Source organism: Protopterus annectens, chromosome 9.part0 (genome assembly GCF_019279795.1).
Source record: "Protopterus annectens isolate FY-2018-M chromosome 9.part0, PAN1.0, whole genome shotgun sequence".
Lineage (NCBI taxonomy): Eukaryota > Metazoa > Chordata > Ceratodontiformes > Protopteridae > Protopterus > Protopterus annectens.
Genome location: NC_056743.1, coordinates 1855271950 through 1855288989, shown reverse-complemented (window position 1 = coordinate 1855288989; position 17040 = coordinate 1855271950). Strand labels below are relative to the sequence as shown.

Sequence of the window (17040 nt, the reverse complement as noted above, 5' to 3'; positions counted from 1 at the left end):
ATTGCAATTTCCTGCTGTTTGTTGCAAAAAAGAAAAAAAAAAAAACTTATCCTTGTTTCCCATCTTTCCTGACCTAGAGTAGTCCAAATACAGGCTTTGCTGTATTCTGGACTTTTGGAAAGTTCCTGTGTTGCCATTTCCTTTCTTGGATAGAGGGAGGCTTCTTTGTTCACCAGTGGCAGTGGGGAGCTTGGAGCAGCCTATCTGTCCCTGGAGGAGTGTTCCCAGCACAGGAATCTGGTAGTCTGTTGGCTGTTTTGGGACAATTTCTAGCTCTTTCAAGTCCGCCTGTATAAAACCTGCTGTAGCGCGACTTTGCATGATTTTGTGCATAGCGCGGCATCGAGCAGCACCACTTATTTGGGTTTGAGCCTTGGAACTGATCTAGTTCTCATAATAAACACCCTATTCCTATGCTAAAGCCTAGCACTTGCTCACTAAAGCAATTATATAAGTCAGCACTAAAAAATTAAAAGCACTACACCCTCACAAACTCCCCTTGAGTAACTTGTTCCCCATTGGCCCTTTTTTCAATTATAAAGGAATTCCCAATACTATTCTAGCATGTCCAAAGGTCAGTTGTCAATCTCCTCTCCGGTCCAGCTGGTGAACCTGGGAAACTTGAGGCAATGTTACAACTGCCTAATGTACACAGACAACCCTCTCCTCCTCCCAACAAATTCCAACACATGTGAGAGATGCAACCATATAGCCAAACTGGAGGCTAAGCTCTCTCAACTCAGTACTGGTGTAACCAGTCAGGAGGAGAAGGAAACCACACTCACTACAATTCCAGTCTCACATAGACCTACCACGACAGCAAACCAAACACATAAACACACAAAAACATACTTGGAGGCTCTGAATAAAAATCTGCCTAAGCAGCAGAGACCTCCAAAGCAGACACCCAAGCAACCACTACCCCAAAACAAAACACGTGCAACACATAGCTCACAAAGCCAGTGTGTCGAACAGTCACAGCCCTTAAGGCTAAACAACACACCTGATACACTTGTAATAGGTGACTCTATCATCAGGCACACTGACGTCCCACTCACCAGGCTGAACAAGGAGAAGGTCATGGTGAGCTGCCTATCGGGTGCTAGGATCCGCAACATAACACAAGCACTCAGGTCACTCCAAGGCAAGTACAAATATGACTCAGTCATTGTCCATGCTGGTGTGAATGACCTGAGACATACCTCCCTGGACTACATGAAAAGAGACATAGAGGAGCTCTCTGAGCATGTAGCCCAGGCCGGTATGACCCTGACCTTGAGTAGCATCTTACCCTCACCAAGAATGATGCCACAGTATGAAGACAAGATTATCAATTTCAACAATTGGCTTAAGTATTGTTGTCATTCAAAGGGGATCCAATGCCTGTCAGCCTGGGATGACATGCTCGACAAGCCATGATGCTTCGCTAGGGACGGCTTTCACCTGTCACCCCTGGGCTTTCGGATATCGGCAAAGGCTCTTGCTACCCCCATACTGCCTTTTTTAGGCAAGGCTCAAAAGACAAACCCACCTCCATAGGTATCACAATGGATAAGAAACAAAGAGTAATGCTACTCAAAGCCAGAAGTCTAAACCTCAAGATGCATGCACTCATTACTCTCCATAGCATGGAGAACATCGATATCTGTGCAGTAACAGAAACCTGGTTCAAGGCTCTCGAGAGCACCCCAGCACTACCAGGTTATACCTCATACCATGCTTTTTGGGCCCAAAACTTGGACCGAACCACAAAAGGAGGGGGAGTATCAATATTCATCAAAGATACCCACACCTCCAGGTTGGTGGCACAGCACAAAGCATCAGAGACTATCCATGTGCAACTAACAGTGGGTAAAACTGCCTTCCAGTTTATAGCCTGCTACAGACCACCCTCCCAAACCCAGGAACCCCACTCGGCCTTCCTAAGAATACTGGAAAATATGAAGGTCTCACCAAACACCATTATATTGGGTGACTTCAACTACCCAAACATAGACTGGGAGCATTACTCTAGCTCCAACACCCTAGCTCAAAGGTTCCTAGAATTTATAAACTCAAATGATATGGAACAACTTGTTACCACTCCCACAAGAGGAGAAAACATACTGGACCTGATCATCACCAACATGGGGACTCTATGCTCCAGACCAGAAGTGTATCCCTCACTGGTAAGATCAGACCATAAAGTAATCTCACTGGATAGTCACAGCCCGACCCCACCCCATGCCCAGAAAACCACAGTGAAAAACTTCTCTAAAGCAAATTTCACACTCCTCAAAACCGAGATGGAATCCTTCAAAGCCCCCGGGCCTGTGGATAATACGGCCCAGACCGCAGAATCCTTTATAAACGCATTCTGTGAACACCTTCAGGAATGCATGGATCATGCGATCCCAAATAAAACCAAGACCCAATCCTCCAAAGGCAGACGTCCTGTCTGGTGGACCCCAGCCATAAACAAACTATACAATAGAAGGAGGAAGCTACTACATGACAGAGCAAAATCCCAAAAAGGGAAGGCATCTCTGATCAGTATTAGCAAAAAACTACGGGCACTCATAAAATCGTCTAAGGCTAGCTTCAAGAGGAAAATTGCACAGGACACTAAGGATAATCACAAGGCTTTCTTTAGTTATGTTAGGAACCTGGGTGGGAATTCCCAGATATGCTCAGAATTAGTCCAAAATGACAAAAAATACACCGAACCCACAGACATTGCCAACATCCTAGCTGACAGGTTCAGCGCAAACTTCTCCCCCCCCCCCACCAAAAGAGCTAATATCTATCCCAGCAGAGTGCTGCCCCCCTGACATCTCAGATGCTCAGGTAAGAGCTGCCCTCTCCAAAGCAAGAAACACAGCATCAATGGGACCAGACGGTGTCCCAGGCTGCGCCCTACATGAACTCCAAGAAGAGCTAAACCCAAACCTAAAACTACTGTTCAATCTCAGCCTTACTACAGGATATGTACCCAAAGAGTGGCGTACAGCAACAGTGGTCCCTCACCACAAAGGTGGTGCCTCAACGGATCCTGGAAACTATCGCCCCATAAGTCTCACTAGCTTGGTCTGCAAAGCTATGGAAAGGATCATCATGGACCTTATAAATAAAGATATTGGGGACCTACAGACACTGGATCCTACCCAGTTCGGCTTTGTTAAGGGCAGATCCTGCCTCTTAAACCTGGTCAATTTCTTTGAAACAGTCACCAAAGCCATTGACAAGGGGAAGGTGGTCCACACAGCCTACCTGGACCTCGCAAAAGCCTTCGATACAATACCCCACTCGGGCATTATAGATAAGCTCACCAGCTTAAATATAAACCCCTATGTCACTAGATGGGTTGCAAACTGGCTCAAGGACAGAACCTACATGGTTAGAATAGCTGGAGCCATGTCAGACTCCAAACCAGTTACAAGTGGCATCCCACAAGGCTCAGTCTTGGGACCTCTCTTGTTCGGTATATATTTCTCGAAGGTACAGGCCAACATAGAAGGATTCTGGCTGACCAAGTTTGCAGATGACTGCAAACTGGGCGCCATAATAGAGTCTCCAGCTGACACAAGCATCCTCCAAAAGGGCCTCATAGAAACAGACAACTGGTGCCAGAGCCATGGCCTCAAGCTAAATGCCAAAAAGTGTATAGTCATCCCCTTTGGCAAAAACAAAGTGCCCACAAATTACCACATAGGTGGTAATCCATTAAGTACAGAAGAAGTAATTAGGGACCTGGGGACCCAAGTTGATATCAATCTCTCATTTGACAACCACATGGCCAAAGTGGTTAGAAAAACATTTTATATAGCCCACCTAATCATGAAGGGATTCACATCTAGATCAGGGGAGGTCATCATGTCTCTTTAGTCATCCCTCATCAGGCCCATAATTGACTACAATGCCCCTTTTGGGATGTACCTTACCAGACACCTGCAGCAACTGGAAAGACCCCAAAAGTACCTTACCAAGAGGATCAAGGGGCTCAAACAGATGCCATATGCTGCCCGGTTAAAGAAACTCCAGCTCTACTCAGTGGCATACCGCCTGCTCAGATGCGATCTGTGCCTGACATATAAAGCCATGTCCAACCCGGAATTAATGGACATGCTGCACCTCAGAAAATCCAAATCCCATCGAGCTACGCGCTCGAGGGACTTAAACCTCAGCACTGAAATAAATAGGACATGCTGGAGAGACAGATTCATAACCCAGAGGCTCCCTTCACTCTGGAATAAAATCCCAGTCCAGGCTAGGCAGAGTCCCTCATTGACTCTCTTCAGGAAGAATCTTGATGAGTGGATGGGAGATCGTAGGTTTACCCCGGGTATCACTTCTGTGTCACTGTTAGACAGAGGCGCAGTATACTAACCTCGAAAAAGGGCATTGCAAAATTAATTTAAAATGGGTGGCGAAAGCCATACACACTCTGGCTAGGCTTATAAATGCCCTAGGGCAGATAGCCTAGTATGAGCCTATGAACCTATGAACCTATGAACTACTACAGTGGGGAAATGACAGAGTCCCTGACCCTGCTGTACAGACATCTTTTTGATGTTTCCATTTTGGACATTTTCTCTTCAATGTAAAACTGTTCAGTCTTTTGGACGTTTGATGTTGTAAATGTATCATGGTAAACACACCATTCCAGCTTTTATATTATAACTGGTGGATGTTTTTTCTTTTAGAAATAATGTAAAAAGAAAATAAAACTATGCATAAAAAAAAAACTTTTTGTAACTGTAAAGTATCCTTTTAATCATATGACTGCCTGTGTGCCTGACGGTAAGTTATAGTGATTAAGACCAGAGTAGTTCTTGTGGTAATACTCTATACTTCATGAAACTGCTGATGATTATGCTGTATTTTTTTGTCTTGTGAAATGCTGTCTTAATCCCAGCTGTGCTAGAATGATCTACTGTTTTTACTGTATGTTTGCTGCTTTGTCTGCAAACATTTACCTCTATGGTAAACGCTGGCTGTGGTCACATGCACTGACTGCAGTTGCTCTGCACTGATCATATTATATGCTCTTTGTGTGCCCAACCAGTCCCTTTAGTGTCCTCATATTTACAAGTTAAAAAACAAACCACTCTTGGATTGATGTATTACAGTAGACTGTTCCTTTGCAAAAGTGCCCTTATATTTGAAATTGGAGATCGACATGCTCACTGCGTGAATCATTGCTCTAGACTACTTGTACCTGACAAATTGTAGCAATAATCTGCTCACAGGGTCCCAACGGTCTCTCTATTTAAAATATATTTATCTAAAATACGGGGAACAAATTGCTCATAGGTGGTTAACTACACTGAACATTTTTACCAATTCCTTTCAGTGGCCAATGCTTACTGTGTCTTAACCACATAACCCACGCACTCAGGTCACTACACCACAAGTACAAATATGACTTTGTCATTGTCCATGTTGGTGTGAATGACCTGAGACATACCTCCCTGGACTACATGAAAAGATACATGGAGGAGCTCTCTGATCTTGTAGCCCAGGCAGGTATGACCCTAGACCTAAGTAGCATTCTGCCATCACCAAGAATCATGCCGCAGTACAAGGACAAAATGATTGACTTCAACAATTGGCTAAGATTTTGGTGCCATTCTAAAGGGATCCAGTATCTGTCTGCCTGGGATGACATGGTTAACAGACCATGATGCTTTGCCAGAGATGGCCTGCACCTGTTACCCCTGGGATTCTGGATAGTGGCTAAGGTTCTTGCCGCCCCTATAGTGACTTTTTAGGCAAGGTTCAAATGACAAATTCACCACCATAACAGGAACAGACAAGCAAAAACTGAGGGTGATGCTACTCAATGCTAGAAGTCTAAATCTCAAAATGCACTCACTCGAGGCACTCCTTAAAATGGAGAACATCAGTATCTGTCCAGTGACTGAGACCTGGTTCAAGGCTCCAGACAGCACCCCTGCACTACCAGGCTATAACTCATACCACACTTTTCGGCCATGTAACCTGGACCGGAACACCAAAAGGCGGAGGTGTGTCCATATTCATTAAGGATATCCACATCTCCAGGCTAGTTGCTCAGCATAATGCAGCCGAGGTTATCCAAGTGCAACTAACTCTGGGCAAAACTGCAATCCAAATTGTAGCTTGCTACAGATCACCCACCATGCCCCAGGATTCCCACTCCTCTTTTCTTGATGTACTGAAAAATATTAGGGTTCAACCAAATACCCTAATAATGGGCAATTTCAACTACCCCACCATTAACTGGAAAAACTACTCATGTACCAACTCCTTTGCTCAACACTTTCTGGAATTCATAAACTCCAATGCCCTGGATCAACTTATCCATACCCCCACCAGGGGCAACAATATCCTATATCTAGTCATTACCAACATGAGTGACCGGTGTTCCACACCTGAAGTCAATGCCTCATTGGTCCGATCCGACCATAAGTTAACTACCCTAGATATCCACATCCTGCCCCCACCCCTCATTAAGGAAACCATGGTAAAAATTTTCTCCAAAGCCAAATTCATGCTTCTTAAGACAGATGTGGTTAACTTCATGACACCCATTGCAGATGGACAATACAGTTATGACTACTGAATCCTACACAATTGCACTTTATAAGCACTTACAAGAGTGCATGGATCGTGCTATCCCAAACAGAACCAAGATGCTATCCTTCAAAAAAAGGAAGCCAATCTGGTGGTCCCCTGCCATAAACAAACTGTACAACAGAAGGAAGAAACTGTTGCAAAAGAGAGTAAAATCCCATAAGTGGAGGAGCTCCCTGGTCAGCCTCAGTAAGAAGCTGTGATCCCTGATAAAATCCTCCAAAGCTAGTTACGAAAACAAAATCGCCACTGATTCTAACAACAACCACAAAGCATTCTATAGCTATGTCAAGAATCTCAATGGCAACATTCAGATCTGCTCTGAGTTACAGCACAATGGCACTAAATATACAGACCCAACTGATATTGCTAACATCCTGGCAGATAGGTTCAGTGCTAACTTTATCCCCCCTCTCACCTCCTAAAGAGCCCATCTCTATACTGGAAAATGCAAAATTCCTGTAATCACTGCTGCACAGGTAAAAAAAACACTCTCCAAAGCCAAGAACACAGCATCCATGGGACAAGACAACATCCCAGGCTGCAATCTACATGAACTACAGAACGAACTGGTACCCCACCAAAGTACCATGTTCAATCATAGCCTCACCTCAGGCTTTGTGCCTGCTGAATGGCGCACAGTGATGGTCATCCCACTTCACAAGGGGGGAGCCACCAGAGACCCTGGGAACTACTGCCCCATTAGCCTTATGAGCCTGGTCTGCAAGGCCATGGAAAGTATAATCATGGAACTTATAAACAAAGTCATTGGTAATCTCCAAACTCTGGACCCCACCCAGTTTGGGTTTGTAAAAGGCAGATCATGTCTCCTAAACCTGATTGACTTATTTGAAGCAGTCACCAAAGCCGTAGACAAGGGTAAGGTGGCTCACACAGCCTATCTAGATCTTGCCAAGGCTTTCAACACCATCCACCACTCTGGAATTATAGATAAACTCACTAAACTAGGTATAAATCCCTATGTCACAAGATGGGTTGCCAACTGGCTCACTGACAGAACCCACACTGTGAAAGTAGCAGACTCCAAATCCAACTTAAGATGAGTGACAAGTGGAGTACCACAGGGTTCAGTCCTGGGTCCTCTCCTGTTTGGTATCTACTTCTCTGAAGTACAGGCTAACACAGAAGGTCTTTGGCTAATAAAGTTCGCAGATGACTGCAAACTAGGATCCATAATCAAAACTCCTAATGATGTGGACATCCTACAAAAGGGCGTCACTGAGACATATACCTGGTGTCAAAGCCATGGCCTCGAGCTCCGTGACAAAAAGTGCATTGTCATCCCCTTTGGTAAAAACTCTGTACCCATGAACTACAACATAGGCGGTAGTATACTTAACACCGAAAGTGTGATGAGACCTTGGGACACAGGTGGACAGTAGTGTCTCCTTTGATAATCACATCACCACAGTGGTCAGGAAATCCTTCTACATGGCACACCTCATCACAAAAGGTTTTTCATCCAGAAAAAAAGAGGTCATTGTTCCCCTCTACTCATCACTCATTAGACCCATTATAGAGTACAACGCCCCTTTTGGTATGTACATCACAAGACATCTACAACAACTGGAAAGGCCGCAGAAATACCTCACAAAGAGGATTACTGGCCTCAAACAGATGCCCTATGCAGACCGTCTCAAAAAACTCTAGCTTTACTCCGTCAGATATTTCCTACTCAGAGGTGATCTCTGCCTAACATACAAAGCTATGTCAAACCCAGAGCTGTTGGACATGCTCCACTTAAAGAAATCCCAGTCCCTCCGAGCTATATGCTCTAGGGACCTAAACCTTGTCACCACAATAAACAGAACATGCCATAGGGATAGATTCCTGTCCCAGAGACTTCCCATACTCTGGAATAAACTACCGATCTATATCAAACAAAGCTCCTCATTAGCACTCTTCAAGAAAAATCTTGATGATTGGATGGGAAATAGGAAATTCACCCCGAGGATCACCTCTGTGTCTCTGCTCGACAGTGGCACAAGAAAATAATTTTCTTGGGTGGCAAAAGCCAGGGTACCTTTTTGGCTGGGCTTGTATAGGCCCCAGGGCCAATAGCCTGGTACCTACCTATGAACCTATGTTTACTCATGTAAGTTTTACCTGCAGAAAACTCTTGTAGCATGGCCATTCGTTATATAACATCAATTGGTTTATTTCTAAACATAAAGTAGTCAACTTTGGGATCATAGTGTGTCACTTACCCTTGGAATTGTTCTATTATATATTAATGCATGTGGTAAAGCTATCAGTGTCTCTACACTACTACCAGCACTGCACTGGCTGACTTTTGCAACATGTTATGTGGTCAAGTTGTAAAGATGTAAAGACTGAATGTTTCTGGCAATGGTGATAGCGTGAAACCTATTACATAAGCGTGATACTGTTTGCAATACTCTTACTGTGGTCATGGTTTACAGTGCGAAGCACATCAGTAGTTGCCTGCGAGTTTTTATTAGCTTCTGCTCATCCAAATGTTCATAGTGTATTTATTGAATTGTACCTCACTATCTGAATTTGGTGAATTATGTAACACTGTTCTGACTACCATTTATGCCTTAACTCTTTAGATTGTGTTGTCATATTACCTTCTGCACTGGGTTATACTTTTTTTAGAAATGACGCTAACTTTATTTTATTAAGATCCACTATTGCATATTTTTCTACCTCCCTAGCCTGTCCTATTTTTCTCCTCACACAACTGCTTTATGCTTTACAATTTTTGACTCAGTCTTTCTCTTCTTTACAGCTCGTTCATGTCCATTATCCATGGGTGCTCCCTCCCCGACTCTACAATACAGTGGCCAGACCAGTTTTCTTTCTCAAAGGACATCCACCGGATAACTTCAGACTACCTTTGGCTTCATCAGCCTTCCCTCTACTGTTCATTTGAGTGTATGTTAAGTAACTTATACTATGATTTTACCACATATTATTGTGTTTGCCTTTTTCAGCAGCATGCACACTAGCAGTTTTAAGGCGGTTTCCTAACCCCTATTCTTCCCCCACTCGTAGCCTTTTATCCTCCCTTGCTAATAGTACTTTTCTCAATATAGCCTTTACATAGGTACACCACTAGATGGCAGCACAGCCCCACTCTTAATTTTTAGCAACATATTGTGGATCATTGCCTCACAGTAAGACGCTGTCCGGTTTGATTCTCAGGTAGAGCGTCTTCTGCTTGGAGACATGCATGAATGGGTGTGCCTTCATTGAAGGATGTGCATCAGGCCTGGCAAGCCGGTATGTAAAAATCAACTGCCAATCATTAGCGAACCGGAGTTCCACTGTGGTGACCCCTAACTGGGAAAAGCCGAAAGACAAATTGTGGATCATTGCCCTGCTCCCTGCTTCGCTCAGCAAATTTATTTTTCTCTGTGAATTTACTCTTCTGAAATGTAGTTGCCTGTCATTTTTAGCCACAACCTCTCAAAACTCACCCCAAATTTCAACCTTGGTATTAAACTAACCTTGGGTTTGCCAGAAGCTTTGTCTAGTTAATAGTGATTGTTTTCACTGATAGTTTTTTGCTGAGTTTCCTTTCTCGCTCATTCCTCCTTCTCGGCTTCATCTACCTTCTACTCCACCCTACCTGTCTCCCTTATTTCTGTTATTTCCCTCCCCTCCACATAACCTCTACAAACCCCAAAAAGAACCTTTCTACTTAACCTGCATTTCTCCCCACCTCTGTCAAACCAATGACTTTCTCCTCTTTAACAGAAACCTCCTTGCCACCTCAAATATAGTCCCCATCCCTCATAATCCATATCCCATATTCTTTCCTCCTTTGAACTCCAGGTTTGGGGATTCTAAAGAACTTTTTCCCCTCCTTCTTGAACTAATCTCTATCTTCCCTTCTGGAGACATACACCCTAACCCTGGACCTCCTGCCAACCAGAAAACAAACTGAACTCCAGCCCCTTCTCTCTCTTTCCACAAGTCTCTCCTCTTTGCTACTATTAACACCCAGAGCCTCAGTAATAAACCACCCATCTTCCATGCTTGGCTCTCCCATAACCACCCTGACATTCTATCAGTCCCAAAACATGGTTCAAACCAAACCTTAAAGACTCGGAAATCACCCCCCAACTATAGAATCATAAGAAATGACAGAACTCAAAAGAAAGGAGGTGAAGTAGCCCTATGTTTTTCCTCCTCTCTAACAGTAACACCTTACACCAACCCAATACTTCAGTTTGCTACATCCAAAATAACCTTGGCCCTCCTAAAAATCAACAACCATAAATGCATAGTTATAGCTGCTCTATATATTCTTCCTGGAAACAACATCCCCTTTCTTGAAGATATTCGCTGTTGGTTCTCATCTAATATAACTAATGAAACAGTTATCTTAGGAGACATTAACATTAACTGGATTTCTATTTACTCTGCCACCAACTCCCAGAATATAAACTTATTTAACTTCTCTCAATTAATTAACTCTCCAACCAGACCCAATAAAGATAACTCTTCAAGCAGTATTCTGGACTGGATATGTTTCCCATCCCAACAATATATCTGAGAGTGACACCTTGCCCAATTTCATTAGCGATCACCTTCTTCCCTTCACATGTCATTCACCTTTCTCCCTACACCTACAAGACAATTACATATTAACCCATACCCTCACAAACATTAACCCTCAATCCTTCTCTGACTGGTTAAAACAGATGAACTGCAACCCGTTAAAAACCCTTCCTCTTGAAAATGCTTTTTGCTTACTTTAATACTTTATTCATTAACTTACTAAACAGCTTTGCTCCTCCTAGAACCAAAAGAGTGAAATCCAAAACCACCCCCTGACTTTCCAAAAAAACAATAATCCTCATGTACACCCATGATAAATCTTGGAAACTCTACCAGAAATATAAAACACCCAACTCCCTTACCGAAAATAAACAACTTTGTAATAGAGTTAAAAAAAATGCTTCTGATCAGAAATCCTACTACTCTAAGCTTCAAAATAATCAAAAATCCAGCCCCAAGAAATGTTGGAGTAGTATCTCTGCCATCCTCAGTTTCAGCAGAAAATACTACCCCTGCGGTGACCCTAGCTCTCCATAATATATCATAGCCACCAAATTTAACTCCTTCTTCATAGACTCAATAGCCAAGCTCACCGCATCCTTCCCTAAGAACTCATTAGCTCCTTCCACATCTCTCACCTACAACTCCTCTCCTTCTGCCATGAATGTTACCCACCCCTCCTTTCTCCCTTAAACCCATCCCTGTCAACACTATAAAAAAATCTACAAAAATTAAAACCATGTTCTAATGCCCCTGACAACTTACCATCTAACTTCCTCAAGTTAGTTGCCAATGGCATTGTGCTCCCCATCAGTATTCTGATTAATCATTCCATCCAAGAATCCTACATACTCCTCCTCTGGAAAAAGCCTTTATCATTCCCTTACACAAAGGAGGCAGCAACACTGACATCTCCATTTTCCACCCTATAGCCATTCTCTCCCCATCTCTAAAATTCTTGAAAAATGTATTCACCTTCAACTCTTAACTTACCTTTTAGATAACCATCTGCTGACCCTGACACAATACGGATTCATATCTGGACACAGTACCACCACAACCCTTCTATCCTTCCTTGATAACATTAACTGTGCTCATGACAATGGCAATATTATATCTATCCTTCTCTTAGACCTATCTAAGGCCTTCAATACCATTTCCCATAGTTACTTTTGTCCAAGCTCTCTCAACTTAATCTTTCCTCCTCTTGTATAAATTGGTTTTCCAACTACCTCTCAAATAAACAATAGGCCGTCACGTGGAAAAACTGTACCTCCTCCCCTCTTGATACTCTGACAGGCATCCCCCAAGGTTCTGTCCTGGGCCCTTTCCTATTCAACTTCTTCATTAATGACTTTCATCACTGTATCCCAAATGCTAAACTTGTCCAGAACGTGGACAACTCTACCATCATCTGCTCTGCTGAATCTCTCCCCAAAGTCATGCAAGCAACCCAGGCTGATCTGAACAGCACAGAGACATGAATGCTAACCAATCACAGAGACATGGATGTTAACCAATCACCTAGCTCTCGATGCATCCAAATCCAATCATCATCTTAACCCAATCTAAAAACACCAAAATAGACAAAAACTCCTTCTCTATCATCATCATCAACATCTTCTTTTGGCTGTTCCCATTAGGGTTCGCCACAGCGGATCATCTGTTTCCATTTCTTCCTGTCTCTGCATCTTGCTCTGTCACACCAACCACCTGAATGTCCTCTCTCACCACATCCATAAACCTTATCTTAGGCCTTCCTCTTTTCCTGTTACCTGGTAGCTTCATCCTTAGCATCTTTTTCCCAATATACTCAACATCCCTCCTCAGCACATGTCCAAACCAACGTAATCTTGCCTCTTTAGCTTTGTCTCCAAACCTTTCAACCTGGGCTGACTGTCTAATATACTTATTCCTAATCCTGTCTACTCTTGTCACACCCAGTGTAAAAGATTAACATCTTTAACTCTGCCACATCCAGCTCAAACTCCTGCCTTTTTGTCAATGCCACTATCTCCAACCCATATAACATAGCTGATCTTACTACCCTCTTGTAGACCTTCCCTTTCACTCTTACTGGTACTTGCCTGTCACAAAACTCTCCTGACACTCTTCACCACCCACTCCATCCTGCCTGTACTCTCTTCTTCACCTCTCTTCCACACTCACCATTACTCTGAACTATTGATCCCAAGTATTTAAACTCATCCACCTTGGCCACCTCTACTCCTTGCATCCTCACCATTCCTCTATCCTCTCTCTCATTCACATACATATATTCTGTCTTAGTCCTGCTGGCCTTCATTCCTCTTCTCTAGAGCATATCTCCATCTCTCCAGGGTCTCCTCCACCTGTTCCCTACTCTCACTACAGATAACAATGTCATCTGCAAACATCATAGTCCACGGGGACTCCTGTCTAAATTCGTCTGTCAACCTGTCCATCACCATTGCAAATAAGAAAGGGCTCAGAGCTGATCCTTGATGTAATCCCACCTACACTTTAAAAGCATCTGTCACTCCCACCGCAGACCTCATCGCTGTCACACTACCCTCGTACATATCCTGTACCACTCTTACATACTTCTCCGACACTCCCGACTTCCTCATACATACCAAAACTCCTCTCTAGGCACTCTGTCATATGCTTTCTCTAAGCCTACAAGAACACAATGCAACTCCTTCTGACCTTCTCTGTACTTCTCCATCAACACTCTCAGAGTAAACATTGCATCTGCAGTGCTCTTTCCTGGCATGAAACCATACTGTTGATCACTAATAATCACGTCTCTTCTTAACCTAGCTTCCACTACTCTTTCCTATAACTTCATGCTGTGACTGATAAATTTAATCCCTCTGTAGTTACTACAGCTCTGCACATCACCTTTAGTCTTAAAAATCGGTACCAAAACACTTTTTCCTCCATTCCTCAGGCATCCTCTCACATTCCAAGATTTCATTAAACAATCTGGTTAAAAACTCCACTGCCATTTCACCTAAACACCTCCATGCTGCCACAGGTATGTCATCTGGGCCAGCAGCCTTTCTGTTCTTCATCCTCTTCATAGCTATCCTTACTTGCTCCTTGCTAATCCATTGTACTTCATGATTCATTATCCCCACATCATCCAACCTTCTCTCCCTCTCATTCTCTTCATTAATCAACCCCTCAAAGTACTCTTTCCATCTCCTCAACACACTCTCCTCGCTTGTGAGTATGTTTCCCTCATTATCCTTTATCACCTTTACCTGCTGCAAATCTTTCCTAGCTCGGTCCCTCTGTCTAGCCAATCGGTACAGGTCCTTTTCTCCCTCCTTAGTGTCCAACCTTTCATACAACTCTTCATATGCCTTATCCTTAGCCTTCACCATCTCTCTCTCTTTGCCATGCACTTCATCTCCTTATACTCCTTTCTACTTTCTTCATCTCTCTGACAATCCCACTTCTTCTTTGCCAACCTCTTTCTCTGTATACTCTCCTGTACTTCCTTATTCCACCACCATGTCTCCTTGTCGTCCTTCCTCTGTCCAGATGTCATACTAAGCACCTTTCTAGCTGTCCCCCTTACTAGTTCTGCTGTAGTTATCCAGCTATTTGGTAACTCTTCACTGCCACCCACTCCTTCACTATAGTAAGCCAAAACATGACTCCTTTCGAAATAGTCCCCAGTACTAAGCTTCTAGGAGTCTGACAGTCATCTTCAAACTAACATCAAGAAAACTCACCAGAAACTGCAAATGCTCTGTCAGCGCAACAACTTCAACTAAGCTCACACTCTCTACTACTTACCTCCTACCCTCTCTCATGTATGGGGCACCTTTCCTTGCCAATCTTCATGCCACCCTTAAAGCTAAAATGGCATCCTGTTACAACAAAATCTCCAAGATTGCTACCATCTCCAAATACTCCTCTGACCACTGTAATTCCCTGCACTCCTTGAACTGTCTGGAGCTCCCTAATTTGATCTCTTATATTCAACTCGCTACTGCTCATAAATTCATTTTCAACCCATCTCAATGCCCCTTCCTCTCCTCCATCCTTACTATGCATCTCCCTGATTGATCTCTAAGGTCTAATAGTCAAAAGCTCCTAGAAGTGCACAAACCATTACATACTTCGTGGAAACTTCTATTATCTTTTTCCCTCGCACGAAAATGGAACTCACTTCCTCCCAGTATCCAAACTACCCAGAACCTATCCACTTTTAAAACATTGCTTCATTCATATCTCTCTTCTACCTGTGAGTGCTCCTGCTCTCATCCCTCCTAACCTCCACCCTATTACTCCCTCTTCCTTCAACCTTTATCTTGCAAAATTCTACCCAACATGGTGGTACAGCGGTAGTGTTGTTACCTCACAGCAAGAGGTTCTCCCGTTCGATTCTCTGCTTGGCTTGGGAGTGCCTTCTGTGTGGAGCCTGCATGTCGTCCCCACAGTTGGGTAGTGTTCGAAAGACATGCGTGCGGAAATGGGCGTGCCTTCGTTGAAGGCTGGGGGTCGAGCTGGCACCTTGGCATTTCGTAAAAAATCTACTGCCAATCATTAGCAGACCGGAGTTCCACTGTGGCGACACCTTACCGGGAAAAAGCCGAAAGACAAGACTAGTTCTCCTTCATCTTTCTTCTACAACTAATTATTTCCTTTTATACCATAGATATTGTAGGCATTTGCCTGCCAAATAAAACAGAATGATTATTATTCCATGACAGATTAGAAACTATTACTATGGCATACCTCAAAAAATCTTTTTGCTACTGCTATAACCATATCAAAATATTTCTATTAATTATGTAAAATTTTGTCAAATTTTGTATTAACTTCTGTTAATTTATGCTTTTATAACATCCTGCATTAATTTTCTGTATTACTTCTTGCTAATTTTTGTTTTGTATGTATGTACATGAAGCTTTTCTCCCTGGGCCTCCATTGAAAAAGGGCTCATCTCGGCCCAATGGACTTTCCCGGTTAACAAACTGCAAACAAAAAAAATTTAAAAAAATCAGGCTGAGTTCTCTTACTAATCATTAGTAAATATCCCACACTTAGCCCATTTGTTTTGCCTTATGAGAGGTTATTTTGAAGGTGAAAAGTTGATTATGGCTCCAGTTTCTTTAATTCATAGGTTCATAGGTGTGTACTAGGCTAATGGCCTTGGAACCTTTACAAGCCTAGCCTATAGAAGTGCCCTGGCATTGTACCGCCTGACGTTAGTTCCCAGTGCCTCTATCATGTAGAGACACTGGAGTGATCCCTGGGTGAACTTTCTATTAATCATCCACTCATCACGATTTCTCTTGAATAGGGTCAGCGAGGTAGTCTGCTGGATATGTATGAGAAGTCTATTCCAGAGCATGGACAGTCCCTGGGTGAGGAATCTGTCCCTCCAGCATGATAGGTTGATTGCAGTAATGAAGTTGAGGTCTCTGGAGCATGTGGTGTGGAGGGATTGGGATTTCTTTAGATGTATGATTTCTAACAGGGCTGGGTAAGACATGGCTTTGTAAGTCAAGCAGAGATCACCTCTAAGTAGGCAATATGAGACAGAGAATAGCTGGAGTATTTTGAATCTCTTCGTGTAGGACATGTATTTAATGCCTGTGATCCTCTTCATGAGGTACTTCTGTGGCATTTCCAGCTGGTGCCATCAGCACTATTCATTCTTCATGGAAATAGCTCCAGTACCTAGTAGTTATGACCACTTGTCCTGGCATGATTAAAGGACAGTTCCCTGTGCTTTCTCCTATTAACCTGGTGCACTTGGGCATTCTGAGGCAGTGCAGCAACTGCCTCATGTACACAGACAGCCCTCTCCTCTTACCTCCCAACACTCAGATTTGTGAGAGATGCACTTATATCACCAAATTGGAAGCTATGCATGCTCCAGCCAAGACCAGA

General features: G+C 43.3%; 1 protein-coding gene across 2 annotated transcripts in view; it reads left to right on the top strand.

Annotated features, from left to right (window-relative positions):
• The window catches only part of LOC122812296 (tyrosine-protein phosphatase non-receptor type substrate 1-like), a 247219-nt gene that overhangs the window by 3729 nt on the left and 226450 nt on the right, over positions 1-17040 (top strand). The window contains exon 2 of one of the 2 annotated variants that reach the window (XM_044084703.1): positions 9368-9513. The exons of the other annotated variant lie outside the window; for it this stretch is intronic. Within the exon in view, the coding sequence (XP_043940638.1) occupies positions 9368-9513 (146 nt within the window). The remainder of the gene's footprint in view (positions 1-9367; positions 9514-17040) is intronic. 2 annotated transcript variants of the gene reach the window in all.